This window comes from Argentina silus (genome assembly GCF_951799395.1).
Source record: "Argentina silus genome assembly, chromosome: 1".
Lineage (NCBI taxonomy): Eukaryota > Metazoa > Chordata > Actinopteri > Argentiniformes > Argentinidae > Argentina > Argentina silus.
Genome location: NC_139655.1, coordinates 36904115 through 36922680, shown reverse-complemented (window position 1 = coordinate 36922680; position 18566 = coordinate 36904115). Strand labels below are relative to the sequence as shown.

Sequence of the window (18566 nt, the reverse complement as noted above, 5' to 3'; positions counted from 1 at the left end):
AATCACACACAGTAATCCACCATTTGCCAGTGATGATGGTGTAGTGTGGTAATCCTTGTGGCAATGCTTAACATTTATACCTTCAGTACAAATTAGATAGCTTTGAATATGCATTTTGATTGCTTTCTTTGAAGGTGTTCTTTTAGTATACCATTTGTAAGATCAAGCTTCATGTGGTAACACAAATAACCCACAAACCTAACAGAAAATGATCTCTTTGTGTGTGCCCATTCGGTAATTACCATGTTAAATTAAACCTATGTAAAACATGTTCTTGTTAAATCAAAGCTTTGGTTATTGTACTGAGGGACTTGGTCTTTGGGATTTTACTGCATTGAATATTTGAACATTATACATTACATTTCAATGGTTAAATTAGAAGTTTATTTAAAGTTTAATGAAACAAAAAAGAGTCCAAGTTTAGCAATCCAAATCCACTTCTCTCCCAGCGTGATCTGAGAATGCAGTACGTCTAATGTCATCAGATAACGTATCAACTTTCATCGTCTGACAACCCCAGTTTCAGTGGTTAAGCACAAGCAAGGGAGAGACAACAAGGGGGTTTAAAGAGTTTTATAGATTAAGAGTCAGATTATCACATCCATCCTGATATTGCCTATCGTGCATCACACTTGGATGTTTTAAGATGAAAAGCTCATCTCAAAACCTTGCCCTGAAGGTGCTTCAGTGTATTTATTTGGTGAATCATTTCTTTTTTCGATCATAAAGATGTTGATAAAGATAGAGAGTTGTTCCGGGGGGAAAATGACAGTACAGTACACATTTGGATCAGAGATCACCAGTGTAGGAACTAGGGGGTTGCAAAGTTGCCCTAAAAACAACTACCAATGTTACAAAGCCAATGGCATCAGCTATGCCGTAGCCATCCTCTTCTGTACTTCTTCACTGTGTGAAGGAGAAAAGCATTTGTCTGGCTCAGACACTACGCTAAACTCTTCAAAGCATTTCTTACATGGTGGCATAAGGTTAGCTAACATGTTAATGGAGTTCTCCACTCCTCTACTGAGATCACACTGGTGAGTCATGTTTTGAAGGACAGATAAAAACTAGCCCCCACTGCTAATATTGTTCATCTAACACTCTCGAGTGATGCTAGTGATTTAGCACCATCTGGACAAATGTAATAATAATCCATAATAATATATAATACTAAATAAACCTGTGAGAAAGCATCCGATCTCATCAGATTTCACTAAATGTGATCAGAAATCTGATCACTGAACACACTTGAATGCAAGAGTAAAGGGGGTCAGTACTTTAACTGAGGCTCATAACAGATCTGGGGCCATATTCATAAAGTGTCTCAGAGTAGAGTGCTGATCTAGAATATGTCTTGCCTTTGGAATGATAATGAATAAGATTACATGGACAGACAGGACCTGATTCTATATCAGCAATTCTAGTCTGAGGCACTTTAAGATTGGTTTATACTCAGTTCGGCGACTGTCCCTCGACACAAGTTGCAACAACATCATGAACATTCCGTTGTCGGGCCACATCCATTTTGGTCGTTGTCGTTTGTGAAAAGTATAAACATGACAGATCGGTGTATTGTGCCCTGTACTGTCACCTAGAGAATCATGCTGAGTATAAAACCGAATGTTCAGCTCAAACAACTGTCACGTTCTAATGGTTGTTAAGGTGGTCAAACGACCGAGTATAAACCAGCCTTTATGAATATGGCCCCTGGAGTCAGTGGGGAAGGACACTTACGGACACTTCTCTCTGAAGATGTGCTCAGGGAGGAGGTAAGGGGCCTCAAGGTTCCTCAGCTCAATCACCTAGAAGATACCAGAAATGGTAGTATGAAACAGAGACAAAGAGAGCGAGAGCGAGAGGCAGAGGGAGATAGAGAAGGGATAAAGGGATAGATAGAGGAAGATCAAGGGATAAAGAGAGAGTGAGTGAGAGAGAGAGAGAGCAAGATTGTGAAAATGACAGGTAGAAATTTATCGGTAGAGATTTACTTTAATACTGAAAATGCCAGACAAAATGGGCCATTACCTTGCTGATGTGTTGACAGAAGGCCGGGTTGGCAATCATCTGACTGAGGAAGTTTAGGTAGGCTGTCACCAGGGCCATGATGCCACAGCGGATGAACATGGGCATATTCTCCTCATTGGACAGGGCCATGTCCTGGAACCATCACAGGCTGAGTTAACTCTGAATTTGTAACTGGCTATTCATTTTCTGATTAGCCTGGGAGCAGTGATCCAGCACAGGTTGCTCTGCATGCGCTTAGTACCTATTTGTGTATTACACAACAGAATTTCAATCCATTCAATTCATATTCATACATACAGTCATATTGATAATTCTTTAATATAATTTAATAACATTTATAAATATTTTTTTAATAGTGTGTTCATTATTTATTATTCTAAATATAAAATGTAAAAGTTATTATAAAGTGTTACCATCACATTTAAAGGAGCTGTGCGTAAGTCTGTTGGAAATATGCCACCTCTGACCACTGAGGTGAATTCAATTAATCATCCCTAGTAATAATATAACCCCCCAAAATGGACTTGCAGTGTGAGACATTAGCTGTGATGTTTCTGCATGCGTGCACGATTTAAAGAGGCAGCTACCAAAGACAGAAAGGTGAAAATTGGTGAGTCCACTCCCCTAGAACACACCTGGCCAATATGAAACAAACCTCTCTCGCCCCTCGGCACTGGATTATAGAATAAGCTTTTCGGGACCAAAACAGCATTCGTAAATGAAATACATCTTTCAAGGGATCGCATTCCCTGACCGCTAATGATTAAACAGTCATTACAACCATTAGGAAGCTTGAATGTTACATATTGCACCTTTAAGTGTGTGGAGTAACCCTGATAAATAATTAAATACAGTAACATCTGTACATCAGCAATGGAAATGCATGTCTGACCTCCGCTGCATAATATGTCTGTCAACATAATTCAACCCTTATTTTACCAGGCAAATTGACTGAGAACATATTCTCATTTGCAGCAACGATCTGGGAATAGTTGCAGTGGTTGAAGAGAGGGGATGAATGAGCCAACTGAAAGCAGGGGATGATTAGGTGGCCATGATAATATGAGGGCCAGATTGGGAATTTAACCAGGACACCGCCGTTAACACAGTTACTCTTGCTTCTTGATAAATGCCATGGGATCTTTAACGCCTCAACGCCTGAAGGACAGAAAGGTCTGCAAGGCATTGAGGTCCCTTGACCAGAGGGAAGAGTGCCACCTACTGCTCCTCCAACACCACCTCCAGCAACCTGTTCCCCCATCTCAGGATTGACCGAGGCATACCCTGCTTAGCTTCCCAGACAAGCAAGCAGAGGGATGCAAGGTGGTATGGCAGCTGGCTAGCGATGTGTTACACACATGCAGTACGCACACTCACAACAGCTGTTTGTTTTGTCTACCATGCTGAGATCTTATCAACTATAAATGTCAGAACACTGCAGTCAGGAGAGGTGAACGCATGCACACACACACACACACACACACACACACACACACACACACACACACACACACACACACACACACACACACACACACACACACACACACATCCCAGTTGCACTGCTCCACCCTGCAGAGTTTACTAAACACACATCCTTGAATACTCTGACATACTCTTGCTGGCATGAGTTTATATTAATTATTGATACTGTACATAAAGATGAATAAATGTAATAAATGTCACAGCATCTTCACCCTGTTTCACTTCCTGTGTCATCTATGGGTCACTGCCCAGACAATGATCTTTCTCACCGTATGAAAAGCAATCAAATCATAACCTCTCCTCCCCATGACCTTTCACATGGCCAAAACCAATCTTCTCACAGTCCGCAAAGCCCTTTACCCGGATTAGGATGTGTGTTTAGTAATCCCTGCAGGGTGGAGCAGGGCAGCTGGAGAGTGTGTGTGTGTGTGTGTGTGTGTGTGTGTGTGTGTATGTATGTATGTATGTATGTATGTGTGTGTTCACCTCTCCGGTCTCCAGTGCTCTGACATTTACAGTTGATAAGATCTCAGCATGGTAGACAAAACAAACAGCTGTTGTGAGTGTGTTTATTGTGTGCGTGTGTGTGCGCGTGTGTGTGTGTGTGTGTCACACATTGCTACTGTTCCTTCCGCCTTTTGTCAGGGAAGGGGTGTTGTTGTACCTGCGTGTGGTTGGCAATGTCTAATGACATAAGAGAGTGGTGTTCTCAAGGACAACTAAACCCCCTCAACAGTGACAACAAACACCGTAAATGACAGACCTGAACTCAATTTGCTTTACCTCATGGTATGATAGCATGGATGGCATTTAGTTTAAAATATTGTTTACCTGGTACTTAGATACTGTACACATTACATGGTAACAGCTGGGACAGAATTACTATTTGATTTCTTTAGGTTTGTGTACTGTTAATCACTAGGAGTCACCAGGGGCTTCCATTACTTGCAGTTTGCAATTTTGAGACTATAGATCAGCCGTAGGATGTGTGTCCATGGGGAAAGGGTTGGTTACCTGCAGGGCAATGGCTAGCCGGATGAGGTCCACAACCACCTCCTCATTCGCCAGCTCGATGGTGAGCAGGGCGAGGGCCGTGAAGAGCAGCTCAAAGTTCTTGTGACCATTGTCCTCCTCCTTGCAGCCCAGGTAGATGTGGCGGTACAGCTGCTGGCCATGCTGAGAGTGGACGGAGAGGCAGAGAGAAATGGAAGGAGAAATACATAAACAGCAATCCAGTATAGAAACGAATAAACAGACATACAGAGAAAGACGATTCTGGATCATACAAGAAGCAATGATGATCATTTCAGTTCAAATATTGTTAAACAGGCTATCCTGTTTTTGTGGATAGTGGTTTGCACCTAGCAGTGTAGCCTCTGTAGTTCTGCTGGTGAAGTCTTCTGATGATGGTAGTCTGACACATTCACACCTAGAGAGTGTTCCTGATCTGTGGGACAGTTGTTTTAGGGATTGTCTTAATCATGGTGAGAATTCTTAATGAGCATTCATCATCCACTATAGAAGTCTTCCTTGGCCTACCAGGCTGTTTGTGATTGTTGCGACTGTTGTTTGCGACTGTTGGTTTTGGTAGGTTTAAGGTTTTGGCTATGTTTTTGATTGATATTTTCTGATATTTCAGCCTCATAATGGCTTCCCTGACTTTCATTGACACCAATAGCAGACTCCAAAGACAAACACAAAACCTAGAATCAATACTAGCTGTCTTATGACTGCACAAGGTAGCTCTCTTATGACTGCACACCAAGTGCAATTGTCCCATCACTTCTATGAACAGAGAACGGATCTGCATGCATACTTCAGAGTTGTAATCATAGACTTTCCTCTACAGGTATAAACAGACACCTGTGTTATGGAGACACTACCAAACTGATAATCTTCCGTCAACAAACATGCATTGGAAATGACTGTAGGGGTGGGGTCAACATTCCATTTCAACTCAATATCCAGTGAACTCCATCGCAACTCAATTTCTGGGAATGAGCATGAATACAGTACACTTATCCAGTTTTTATAACAGAATTTTAAACATGGAATTACCCGACCCAGAGCAATTGCAAGACAAGACTACATCATATTTTGCAAAACAAAAAAATAAATGAATACATTACACTTCTTAAACCTGCCTAACAGTAACAAAACAAATGTCCAGGCAAAACATCATCATCATCAAACAAGAGGCCACAATAACCACTGATAAACAATTACACCAACAAAATCCTGGCTTCTGGCCCAGAGAAAATCATCTTCTTTCACTGTGGAGGAGGTGGTAGTCTCATTTACTAGGCCAGATAATATTTGGTGACAAATGGAACACATTTGATTATGCTAGCCACGGACTGGGTCAAACTTATTAGCTTTAAATCAGCTAAAAATAACCATCCCTCTGACACAGTTACCCTTTAGCTCTCAATAGAGACTACGCCGACCCAGCGAGCACCTTCCTTTTGACAAAGGGGGTTGGAGGTAGCCTGGCAGCAGCATTGTCATGTATTCATACACTTGATGGGGCTCCTAATGGAAAGTGAAGGTGTTTCACATGCTGATGAGAACCATTCACTGATAATGAATGCAATTAGATTCCATTAATTATCCTTTACTGCTTCTGAGATAGAATTCAACCTAAGTGGCTAGGTGTATTGTGGCAAGGATGGGTTTCTGCACTATGTTTTCTTTACGGGAGATTTGACAGTGAGGGCAAATCTTAGTGTAAATGATAAATGCCGAGGTGTATTAGATGGCAATGGTTTCTGTGTCTTTGAGGGTTCAGCTAGGGCGCCTGAGTGGGAAATGTCACAAAGTTGTGATCCGCTTAGACCATGAGACAAGTAACCACCCTATTATTAACGGTTAATTAGTGGGCTTGCTTCAGTCTTGGCCGGGCTCCCCGCCTCCGCCATCAGACCTCTGCAGTTAATCCAGAATGCTGCTGCCTGTCTAGTGTTCAATCTCCCGGTAGCAGCTCGCATCAGATTCAAGATCCTGATGCTCGCCTACTGGATGGTAAAGGGAACAGCCCCTCCCTACTTGCAAGCAATTTTCAGCCCCCAAACCCCTGCCCGATCACTCTGTTCTTCCACCTCAGCTGGCCACCTGCCTCGACGAGGATCCAGCGGTCGTGCTGTTCAGTCACAGCTTTTCACTGTCTTGGCTTCCACTGCTGTCAGGACTGCAGAGTCACTACCTATCTTCTGCCATAGACTGAAGACCCATCTCTACAGGCTACATCTTGACTGTCCCTCCGAAAGACCTCTTCACCCCACACTACCCCTCTGTACAGTTCCTCTACTATATTTAAAAAAATAAATAAACAAATAAAAAATCCTTCCTTCTTCTCCCTCCTGGTCCTAGCATTGATTGTTGCTTACAATGGCTGATGTATAGATGATTCACTTACTTTAGACAAATGTACTTCGTTGTAAGTCGCTTTGGATAAAATATCAAAATGTCACAAATGTAAATGTAGTTTGTTTCACCAACAAGAGATTGAATTAGTCACTAGGCTGAGCGACTTTCTCCTGTGCCCTTCGGGTACCACACGAGATTTGTTGCTAGCTGGTGGGTGAGCTTTTTATTGAGCTTTTTGCTACAGGGCACCCCATCTCTGGAATAATCTTCCGATTCATGTTAGGGAGTTCAGTCTCAATTTTCAAATCTAGGCTCAAGACTCATCTGTTTAGGCAGTGTTACGACTGGTCTTAGCCCAGCGATAAACCATCCTTGCTGTCTCTGCCTGGGAACTGGCTTGCTGGGTGGTTACTGGGAGTGCCTTCTGGTGGTGTGGAGGCTGGGCTGGTCTGGGCAGCTGCACCTCCCCACCCAGGAATGCCACTGGGTTGAGATTGGTCTAGTGGCTGTTGTTAGTGGTTGGGGGCGATTCCATGCTCTCCTCATCCCTTGGGGTGAGCAGGCGCTGGTGGGTGGGGGCTTTGGGCCGGCCGGGGCTGCTGCTGAATCCATCCCCATGCAGGCGTGGCAAGGACTACACAGATTGGGTGCGGAGGTGGTTGCCATGGGCATTATCCGGGTCTGGTGGCAGTCATTGTCTGTGGGAGGGGGGTGCCCTGCGCTGGTGGAGTCCCTGTTGGACATGGGAGCGGTCCTTACAGTGGCGAGGGACAAAGCCTTCTCTGGGCGTGGACGTGTTAGCTCACTACTAACCAGACACGTTCCTTTACGCATTGCCTCCCATCAGCCTCATTTCTCCCACACTGAGGTCGCAAAGTCTATTTTTTCTCCTGCTTGCCCCACATTGGTCAGCGATACCTTGGCAGGTGGAGATAGCACAGCTTCTTTACGCAAGAGCTTGGCACCTCCCATTGCGCAGGGTCTTGATATTCCAATCGCAGGGCTAAATATTCCACCCACAACCCGAGTTGATGGATCTATGGATTAGCCTGTGAGAGGTGCTTGGCCCCGAACGTGATTCAGCCATGATTCAGGGTGCTGGAGCCCCCTACACAGCGAGTCTACATCACCTCTAGTGGTGTAGTGCCTTTTCAGTGCTCCACTCCCACAGCCCTCTTCTTCGTACAGGACCTGCCATTAAAGGCTACCTGGCCGCCATCTGGCACGCCATGTTGGTCCTGGTGAAACGACTGAAGGGGCACACCTCCATGTCCATAATTTTGTGAAGAGAGCGCGCCGAAATGAGGAAAGCGCTTGTGGCCTGTTCCAGGTGTGATTGAATAGAATTTCAGCAAATAGGGTATGGAAGTGTGTATATCCCATAGTGAGATGTCTCCCTCATATCCTTCAGAAAACCTGGGTTAAATACCCTAACGTTTTCTAAGAATCTTTTCATTGTGAATGTCTTTTGACAGTCCATTGCCTTGAAAATGAAAAAATGTTTCATAAAAATGTGGTCACATTAAAGGAACACATTCATAGACTCTTTAGTCCTGATAATGTGACAGTCTGTAAGAAGACACAGAGACCTTCTTGAGGCATTGTAAGCAAGCATGTTCAGTATATATGCAAATACTGCGCAACGCAAATTAATATTTACACCAATTTGCATGAATTTGCACACATCATTAGATATAATCATAGACAAACACATATATAACTCTAATTATACAGAGGCATGATTAAAAACTCACATCATACACATCTGCTCACACATTCTTCTAGTCATTCCAGTTTCTCCATTAACCAGCTTTTAACACCACCAACAATAACAACAATTACTACAAGTTTCATGAGCAAAATGAAATGGTGTGTGTAATTACAATGTGAAACGCTTGCCAGTGTCGCTGGAATTATCTCTGGTAGAGACAGCATCTTTGCATATTACAGTTCATCATGTGCTTCTGCAAACTAAACTTTACTACAAGTGTAAAGTCAAGTGATTCCAAAATGTTCTACCTTTTTCATGAATCCAACGTCTTGCTTGGATATCTTCTCCCTTTTGATCTTCAAAGCTGCCACATTGGGAATGATCCTGAGTAAGGAACCAATGAAAATAGAAATACAGTGCCCAGCGTAAGTAATGGGACAGTGAAGCAATTATTCTTCTTTCGGTTCTACACTCCAAAAGTTTGGATTTGGATTCAAACAATTACTATGAAGTTAAAGTAGATATTCTTTTATTTGATGGTATTTGTACCATGTATGTGTACAGTACATATTGGTTTCACCATTCAGAAATAACAACACTTTTTATGCATAGTCCCCCTATTTTTTGTATTTTTTATTACCCAAATGTAATGGGAAAAAATTATGAGATGTATCTTCTCTGGTGATGCTCTGCCAGGCCTGTCCTGCAGCCATCTTCAGTTGTTGTTTGTTTTGAGTTTTCTTTTGCCTAACACCTTATTATCAGGAAATTAAATGCATGTTCAATTGGATTTAAATCTGAAGATTGACTTGGCTAGTAAAGAACTTTCTGCTTCTTGGCCCTGAAAAACTCCTGTTGCTATGGCAATGGTTTGTATCATTGTTTTACTATATGACAAAGTGCCATCCAATGAATTTGGAGGCATTTGCTTGCACTCGAGTAGACAACATGTTTCTATACACTTCAGAATACATTCTGCTGCTGACATCAGCAGCTACAATCATCGATTAAGACAAGTTAGCCAGTTCTAGTGGCAGCTATACATGCCCAAACCATAACACTCCCTGCACCATGTTTCACACACAGTATGTATGAGATGCTGTAAATCTTGGGCAGATCCTTTTTTCTCCAAACTTTCCTTTTGCAATCACTCTGGTCCATGATCATTTTAATCTTATCTGTCCACAATACAGACCTTATTAGACTTTTTAGGTACTTTTTAACAAACTGTTACCTGACCATCTTTTTGAAGATAACTAGTGGTTTGGACCTGGTAGTGAAGCATCTGTAGTTTGGCTGGTGACGTATTCGGATGGTAGTCTCTGACACATTCACACCTACCTCATGGACAGTGCTCCTTATCTGTGGGACAGTTGTTTTGGAGTTTTTTCTTAATCATGGTGAGCAATCTTTGGTCATCCACTATGGAAGTCGTCCTTGGCCTATCAGCCCGTTTGTGATTGCTGGGCTACCAGTGCTTTTGTTTATTTTTAATGATGTTCCAAACTGTTAATTTTGGTTATAATAATAGTCAGCCTCAATAATGACTAATAAAATCCTTGCCATTCACCACTTTGGTCCTCATGTTGACAGACACCAATAGCAAACTCCAAAGCAAATCTAAATCCACATTGACAGCTCTCTTATGCCTGCACAGATGATGTGACGGAACACACCTGACATACAATAAACACCTGTCAAGCCAATTGTCCCATTACTTTTGGGTACCCTAAAATAGGGTGACTATGGATAAAAAGTGTAAGTGAATGGTGAAACCAATATGTACACAAATACCATCAAATAAAAGCTAAGAATGTCCTCTACCTTAACCTCACAGTAATTGTTGGATTTAATATCTAAACTTTTGAAGTGTAGAGTCAAATGAAGAAAAAATGCTTTCCCATTACTTACGCAGGGCACTGTATAAATCATTATCAATAAAATAGTATAATAGTATAAATCTAAAAAAAAAAAAACTGACCACTAAACACATAAAGATTAACATCTGCAACCAAAACAAACATTAGACAATATCTGTGGGGACCCCTGACCCCCCTAGCTTGTCTGACACAGGGTAGACACCCAGCTGTTACCTAATCCCCCGCAGCTTGGCCCGGTTGTCGTGACGATCGATGATGTTGTGCAGGATCTCGAGCACCAGCTGGCGGAGCTCGCTGTCCTCCATGAGGGAGATGGAGAAGAGGGGGTCCAGGAAGGGCGAGGGCAGCGCGGCGGCCATGGTCTTGGACTTGAAGCCAGAGGTCACCTTTGGTAAAGCACATAGGGGTCAAGCTTTAGAAGTTCTCTATTTCAACATATCATGCAAATCATATCATGCATTATATATAGATATACAGTGGCTTTGGAAAGTATTGGAACACCTTCACTTTTCCCACATTTTGTTGTGTTAAAGACAATTTAAAATGGATTACATGTATTTTTTTGCCATCAATCCACACACAATACCTCATACATGACACAACGAAAACACGTTTTTAGAAATGTTTGGACATTTATTCAAATTGAAATAGAGAAATACCTAATTTACATAAGTACTCAGACCCTTTGACACTCTTAAAATTTGCTAAATGTCTTCAGAAAGTTGAATTGAGTCCATCTGAATTCAAGAATAATAGTTAATGTGATTTCAGAATGAATATCTTTGTTTTTATAGGGTCTCTGATTTGCATAGGAATCAATTACACACAATGTAGATTAGGTTGTCGCTACCAAATCAGCAAATTACATAATTTTCTCTTAATCCTGACAAACTCCCCAGTCCCTGCCAGTCACAAACATACCCATGATGTAGCTAACACTATTCTTCACACAATGGATGGTGTGGATACTGCATTGCATGTCCTGGATTTTCACTAAAGAAACTGCTTTGTAGTAAAATGATGAATGAAATGATTTCCAGCCACTTTCTTTGCTGTATCACTTGAATTCATTGTTGCAAATTATGCATGTGAGATAGATTATTTTCCATTAAGGGATTACTTTTGTCTAATTGGTTATCGACCAATTTTGTAGATTGGCTGAGATGATGTTGTCCCATCGAATGTGCTTTTTCCTCTCAGCCATTCAACTTTGTAGATTTATGTAAGTCTCCCCAGGCCTCAGGATAGCATTTCTGAGCAGTTTCGTTCCTCTCCATTTGCTCAGTTTGTAATGACAACCTGATCCACACAGTGCGCAATTGATTCCTATGCAAATCAGAGACCCTATGAAAACAAAGATATTCATTCCAAAATCACGAACTATTATCCTTGCATTAAGATAAACTCAACTGAACTTATTGAGTGACTTCTTGATGACGAGTGTCATAGCAAAGGGTGGTGTGAATACTTATGTAAATTAGTATTTCTGTATTTCAATTTTAATACATTTGCAGACATTTCCAAAAAATGTTTTTCGCTTTGTCATTATGGGGTATTGTGTGTGGATTGATGTATTATTATTATTATTTTTTTATCCATTTTAAATTGAGTCTATAACACAACAAAATGTGGAAAAAGTGAAGGGGTCCAAATACTTTCCGAAGCCACTGTATAATCATTCATTTGTTATCATTATTATAATAATCATCATTACTTTTTCGCAAGTTTAAATATACACTATATGGAACCAAGGGCTTTCCAATCGCGACAGTATAAAGACCTCCATTCAAACTTCAAGGTTAGAACAAATATATAATGTAGAACATATTATAAACTCTGAAATGATTGTCGACAAGGCAAAAAGCCGGTTATTCCTTACTTTCTTGCCCTAACTTAGCTCTATACAGTGCCACACAATTGCCACAAAAAAGGGCTGTGCTCGGACCAAAAACTGCACATACTGTAGCACTTCAGAACCAAGACAACAGCCACATATTATTGCTTTTCACTCCGACTGAAATTGACAGTTGGCAGGCGCCATAAATGCATCAGACAATCATAGTGGCAAGTTCACAGTAAACAGATTTTGCTCCACCGATGCATCTCTCATTCAATGAGAGGCACGGTGAGTGGGTGTTCATCTGTGCCCCAGCGGTGACAGGTAAAACGAGATATGATTATTAAATGTCTATCTTTCACCTAAGGCAGATACACACTGATTCCAGAGCAAGCTTCCTGTCACGGCCTAGTGATCCCTCTGCTACTGATGATTAGATGACGAAAGGAGAGGTGTGTGTTTGGTTGAGGACTGACTGACAGACATGTACTCTGGAGAGTGTGTATGTATGTACCAGTAGAAGCATTTCTAAAGCAGTTTGTATCATGATTTACTGATGAAGTGGGAGTATTAAGCAATATGCCAGAGAGGCCATTTATTGTCACAGGTAGAGGGAGTTGTTTGGCATGACGCACAGATGGATGTCATACTAGCTATACACAAATGCACACAGTCCCAGTTAACTTCATCACCGTTCCAAACGAATGTGCCCAACATTGAAGTGGATCTCAGCTGAGTTTACATCCACATATGACTGACAACAAAGTTACAGAGCAAACTGTGGCAACCACACAAACCTACATTTGATACATTGTATACCAGGGGGAGAAGATCACAGCTAGCTGGTAGTCTTATATTGTTGCTGGGTGAACGATACAGTCTGCACCGTACATTTGGCTTGTGCTTGGCAGTGATGGACACAATACTGTGTTCACTATGTCTGGCTGACTAGCAACTACAGTAGCTTTCTGGCTGGCTACGAGCTGAATTGAAATTCGTTGACGGGCACTTCCTATGATTTACATAATTTGTACAGCTCAGACAGTTCCTCAATGGCATTTTAGAAAACATTACTATTGTATTAACCTTTAGATACCGGGACCCAGTTTTCCTTGAATGAAAATTAAGCACTGATTATGACTGCCCAAGGAGACCCCAAATAACACATTTCAGAAAAAAAAGAAAAAAAAGTAAATACTCATATCAATAATTATGCAATTTTGCATTAGTCATGTCTCTATGGCTTTTTTTAATGCAAAAAAGATTTAGAAAGATCTCAAAATATAATATATATATATAATTTTCTTTTTTTACAAATATAGGCAGTTAACACTCTCATATATGTGTGATAAAGAGAACCACACTCTGAATGTATGTTTTTATTAAGCTTTTGAGCCACAATAATATTATTTTACAAAAAAGCCTATGCAAAGCATGAAAGTATTTACAGTGATTACCATCTTTACATTTCAAGTGACTATACCTTTGCCAAAAATGTATATTTTTCTTAGAATATTTACTCTGGCATCACTGGACATCTCCTGAGCATTTTGCATCCATTGCATTTCATAAACTCCCTCTTTTGACCATGTACGAGACTCTTTCAAAGGAGCAGAATTTCTGTAATTACAGATTTGTGATTTCCAACATTTTGGAAAAAAGTATTAAATAAAAGTCTCAGTATCATCTCAGTATCCTAGTGTCCTCACTAGGATCCTTTTGTGAATTGATCGCGTACAGAAACGTTGCACAGTAGAATGTGGTAACACCATCATACCATGTTGGTTTATCATTTGATGGCCATCATCAAACATTGCTACATTGTTTATCATGGGTTGAAATTTGAGGTTTTATTAACATTGGCAGTTGACAGTCAGCATCAGACCATCTCACAGTTGTTAAAATGACTATTTACGTAAATAAAGGTGGACTGTAAAGGTTTTCTACATGTCATGATCCAACATTGTAACAAGGTTACCCAATGATTCCAAACCAAAGGGAAGTAAAAAAAAAAACTAAAAAACATTTCATTAATACCACTTAAATGTTTTACTTAACACTGACATCAGCTATATAAGTACTGTCTCCATGTACTATGATTGAATAAACACAGTTCTTTATGACACCATTTGGGATTTGAACCCACAACCTTTTGGTTCGTAGTACATTGCTGCAACACAAGTGTAATAATGGGCTTCAGATTATGCATCAGAGGGTTAGATACTTCCATTGAGGTTGTAAAGACATTCTGTAACACTAAAATAGATGTTGAACATTTGTACGAAGAAAAGGTTTTCTTGTTGTAATAGCCTTATATATATTTATTTTTATTTTAGTGCATGGAGTGTCTGGTACCGTGACATTTAGTGCATGGAGTGTCTGGTACCATTTTTTAAACTTCTTAACATTTGTGAGCCTAATGGATGTGTATGATCTGTTTCTTGATTTGTAGTATGTATGCAAATATATATATATATATATACACACACATATTCATTTTAGTAACATTAACAACGTTAAATAATGTATACATTTATATCACACTTTGAGGATTAAGAAATCCTCAGTATGTAATAGAACACAAGTATACCCCACCAACATTAGACAACTATCAATCAATGGAGTGTATTTAACTGAGGGGACTAGAACAGATCAAACTGTTTTTTTGTGCCTACTGTTAGTATCCATTTGCTTACTTTGGTTAGGAAGTTCACATTACATCAATATTACACTTTAACGCAAATAGGCACCATTTTAAAAACTAAGATTTTCAACTGTGAGATGGTCTGATGCTGACTGTCAACTGCCAATGTTAAGAACATTGTGTGCAATCATATAGCAACATTAGATGAGCATCAAATGACAAAACTGTTGAAAACAACAATGTTGAAAAAATAACCATCACATAACGTCTAATAAACTTTTAATTCCAACCAACATGTGACTAACCAACAACCATCAAATAACAATGTCAATCCAACACTGCAAAAGCTACAGAGCTGCAGTGTTTGCATTTTGATGTTTAAAACACTTTAAAAAACAATACTCTCACAACCGTTGTACTGTACAACATCTGTTTGGTTAGTTTTTGACTGTTGCACAACTGTGACACAATATAAAATGCCCATGGGGTTGGTTTGCTAGCTAGCTAACTAACTGAAGCTTGCTTTGCTAGTGTATCTCCTATTTTGGTGTAATGGCGAGCTGGGCAGTCAGTGATAGCTTTGACAGTTGTATAACATAATGCAATGACTGATTCAACCTAGTCTAAGCTGTGAACTCTGACCCCCACCCCCAAACGATAATCAGACACATGCCAGTGCAGATCCCACCGCTGCCTCCTTCAACACAACAGGCCCAGACCGCCCTGGCCCCATCAGCAGCTGCATGGTGTTATAAATACTTTAACCTTTCCCCCATCCTCCAGCTGCACGGGAAAGCAAAGCGGGCAAGGGGGGGAGATTGACTCCGTAATAAATTGCCCTCCGAGCGAGCCGGTTAATCGCAGTGCGCGCAGCTCTGGGAAACGAAGGAGTATGTGTGTGTGTGTGTTTGTGTGTGTGTGTGTGTGTGTGTGTGTGTGTGTGTGTGTGCGTGTGTGCGTAGTCTTCATTGTGTGACTGCTGTCATGCAGCCACGGTTGTTTTTTAGCCACCGGCGTTTCCTCGTCTAAATGAGACAAGTATCTCTATGCACTCGATGAAGACAAAGAGATAAAGAGGTTTGGGAGTAGACTAAACTAACCTGACACGGTGCGAGCAACACTGTCCAGAAGGATACTTCATTAACATTAGAGTTAATTGGAAAACTGGGTGTTTTTTCAAAATAACGAGGATAAATACATATTGTTGCGATAAATGTGCAGGAAAAAAACAGTATGGGCAGGTAGCATTAGTCTCGGTACACTGGAACTATCAACAGAGATATCTGGTGGTCCCTTTAGACAGACTCAATTATTGGATGCATCTGTTGTAATTCTTCTTTGTTGACACTATAATTAATAAATCTGTTGCAATCCCAAAAGGTGGACTCTGTTATTGGCAGGCAGTACTAATGGATAAATGCAGAAGGACTCACCATGATGAGAGAGCTCAGCAGCATGGCCTGGATACGCTTAGTGCCCTGGTGCCTGAGTGGAATATAAACAAGAGTTGAGCCAGTCATTAGTTACTGGAATGGGAATAGTGGTGGAAGGACACAGGCTGTGTCTCAATCAGGAAGGATACTGTATTTTAGGGCAGTGTTTGAAGGCAGGAAGTTACAATCTGCACTCTTATGCATTTCCCATTCAGAAGGTACCATAGAATAATGCCTGCAAAGGTGCCTTCATTGGGCCAATTTTGTAGGCACCATACCATGCATCCTTTGCCAGGTAGGATATCACATAACTAAGTGCGAAATGCAAATGTTCTTAAAATAATTCTAAAATACATAAACATCTGTTAATGTATTTTGCCCCCTGATGCTAGCAAGCTACTCTGTTAATAGCATAGTGTGCCTACGAAGTTCCTGTTGCTCATTGTTGCTAGCTGTTGCTAGCTGTATCTGGTAGCCTAGCAACAAGAATCACGTCTTTTTCCTCCGTGAAGCGCGAAAACGTATGATGTAGCCTGCTACCTTTCAATCTGTCTCAAATCAAATTCCTTTTCCATCAGACAAAAATTATACCTTGGAAGGATAGTGACTTTGGAGACAGAGAGGCAGCAGGCAGCAGGCAGCTGCTTTTGGATTGAGACACAGCCAGAGAAGGAAGAAATCAAGGGCATCTCTCAACATAAAAAAACAAAAAACATATAGATGTAGATGTAGTGAATGTGTATCCGGTCTTGTTCCACAGAACACTAGAGTTGAAAACAACAAGTCAAATTCGAAGAAGCATTGCTATCGAAGTGAATGTATACAAATGTCTTCTCCTATAGCATCTCTGGATCGCAGTACCAGATGGAAGTGTAACTGGATGTGCCTCAACACTATAATCACAATATTAAATTCTCAGCATTTCATGACACGCCCTGTCATACACAGCTCTTGCGGGCTGAGCGGTTTGAAGTGGTTGAAAGTGCTTCCATATCAGCTCCTCCTCGACTCAGCAGCAGGAGCAGATGAACCACTGAATCTAATTTCTCTTCTGCAGCAATTAAACAAAAAGAAAGGGAGAGGGGAGAAGAGGGCCTATTCGGCACTGCAAACAAGATCGTTTGATTTGGGATTATCTGTGCTTGCACTTGGGAGGCCTTGGGGATTAGCTCTTTGAAAAACACAGTCCTTTTACTGACCCGGGAACAAAATTCACTTTAGGGGGGAATGGAAAATGAGAGGACACAGTGTTTTACAGAGCTTAAGAGACAATTCACTTTGGAGGAGAAGCTGGGACCTTGCCTCTGAGGCAAGTGAAGCTAGGAAACAAATTCTTGATGGGTAGAAGACGGGGACACAGTTTGGCAGCAATTTTTCGTCGAGGGCATGTAAGGGGGGGGGGGGGGGGGGGTTCTCCTGAGCATAGAAACGTAATTACTGGAAAAGTGTAAGTTGTCTCTTGCCGTTCAGAGTATACTTCCTCTTGGCATTTCTCACAATTTACATTCTAGAAAAGAGGAAGAGAGGTACCAGGGCTTTCTGAGGGGAATTCTGTTTAGGGAAACAACATGGTGCTATAAATAGCCAAGAAACTAAAGTACTGTAGGCTCCGACATTTTGTTTGTGACTATGCTATGTTCAAGACTCATGTGTTGGCTATGTACACTATAAGCTTAGATCTAGTGATGGCTGAATAAAATGTTAGGCCCAATTATTTGATCTGACAAATCCATCGGTATTAAATTAGATAGATCTTTGAGTGTAATAGTATCTCAACCTGAATCCTAAACTTAAAATGTGTATGAAGAGGACAACATCTGCGTCTGGGCTTAGCACCAGTTATACTTCACTTCACTGTAAGGGACAATCCCTGGAACAAACCTAATGCCCCTGGGAAACCCTGCAGCGTCTCTAATTAGACTGACTCACCCGATCTTCTCAGTGTCCAGGGTGTGGCAGGGGGTTCCATAGACGGGCACCTTGCCCATAATAAACATCATCACCTCTGCGCGCTGGTAGTCTGGCAAGTTGCCACCAAAGAACCCTGGGAAGAGAGGCAAACATTAATAAAAGCTATTTGCAGTCTTATATAAAAGAGGATACTAATGCAGACACATGACTCAGTAACGGTACAGACCCATATGAAATTGGATATGATATAAAAAATGTATGATAATGTTGGAAG

At 41.0% G+C, this 18566-nt stretch overlaps 1 protein-coding gene across 1 annotated transcript in view; it reads right to left on the bottom strand.

Moving 5' to 3' along the window:
• The window catches only part of efr3a (EFR3 homolog A), a 94851-nt gene that overhangs the window by 13383 nt on the left and 62902 nt on the right, over positions 1-18566 (bottom strand). The window contains exons 12-18 of the mRNA XM_083683191.1: positions 18311-18425; positions 16382-16433; positions 10681-10853; positions 8896-8971; positions 4525-4686; positions 2026-2157; positions 1735-1802 (exon numbers count right to left, since the gene is read on the bottom strand). Coding sequence (XP_083539317.1) covers positions 1735-1802; positions 2026-2157; positions 4525-4686; positions 8896-8971; positions 10681-10853; positions 16382-16433; positions 18311-18425 — 778 coding nt within the window. The remainder of the gene's footprint in view (positions 1-1734; positions 1803-2025; positions 2158-4524; positions 4687-8895; positions 8972-10680; positions 10854-16381; positions 16434-18310; positions 18426-18566) is intronic.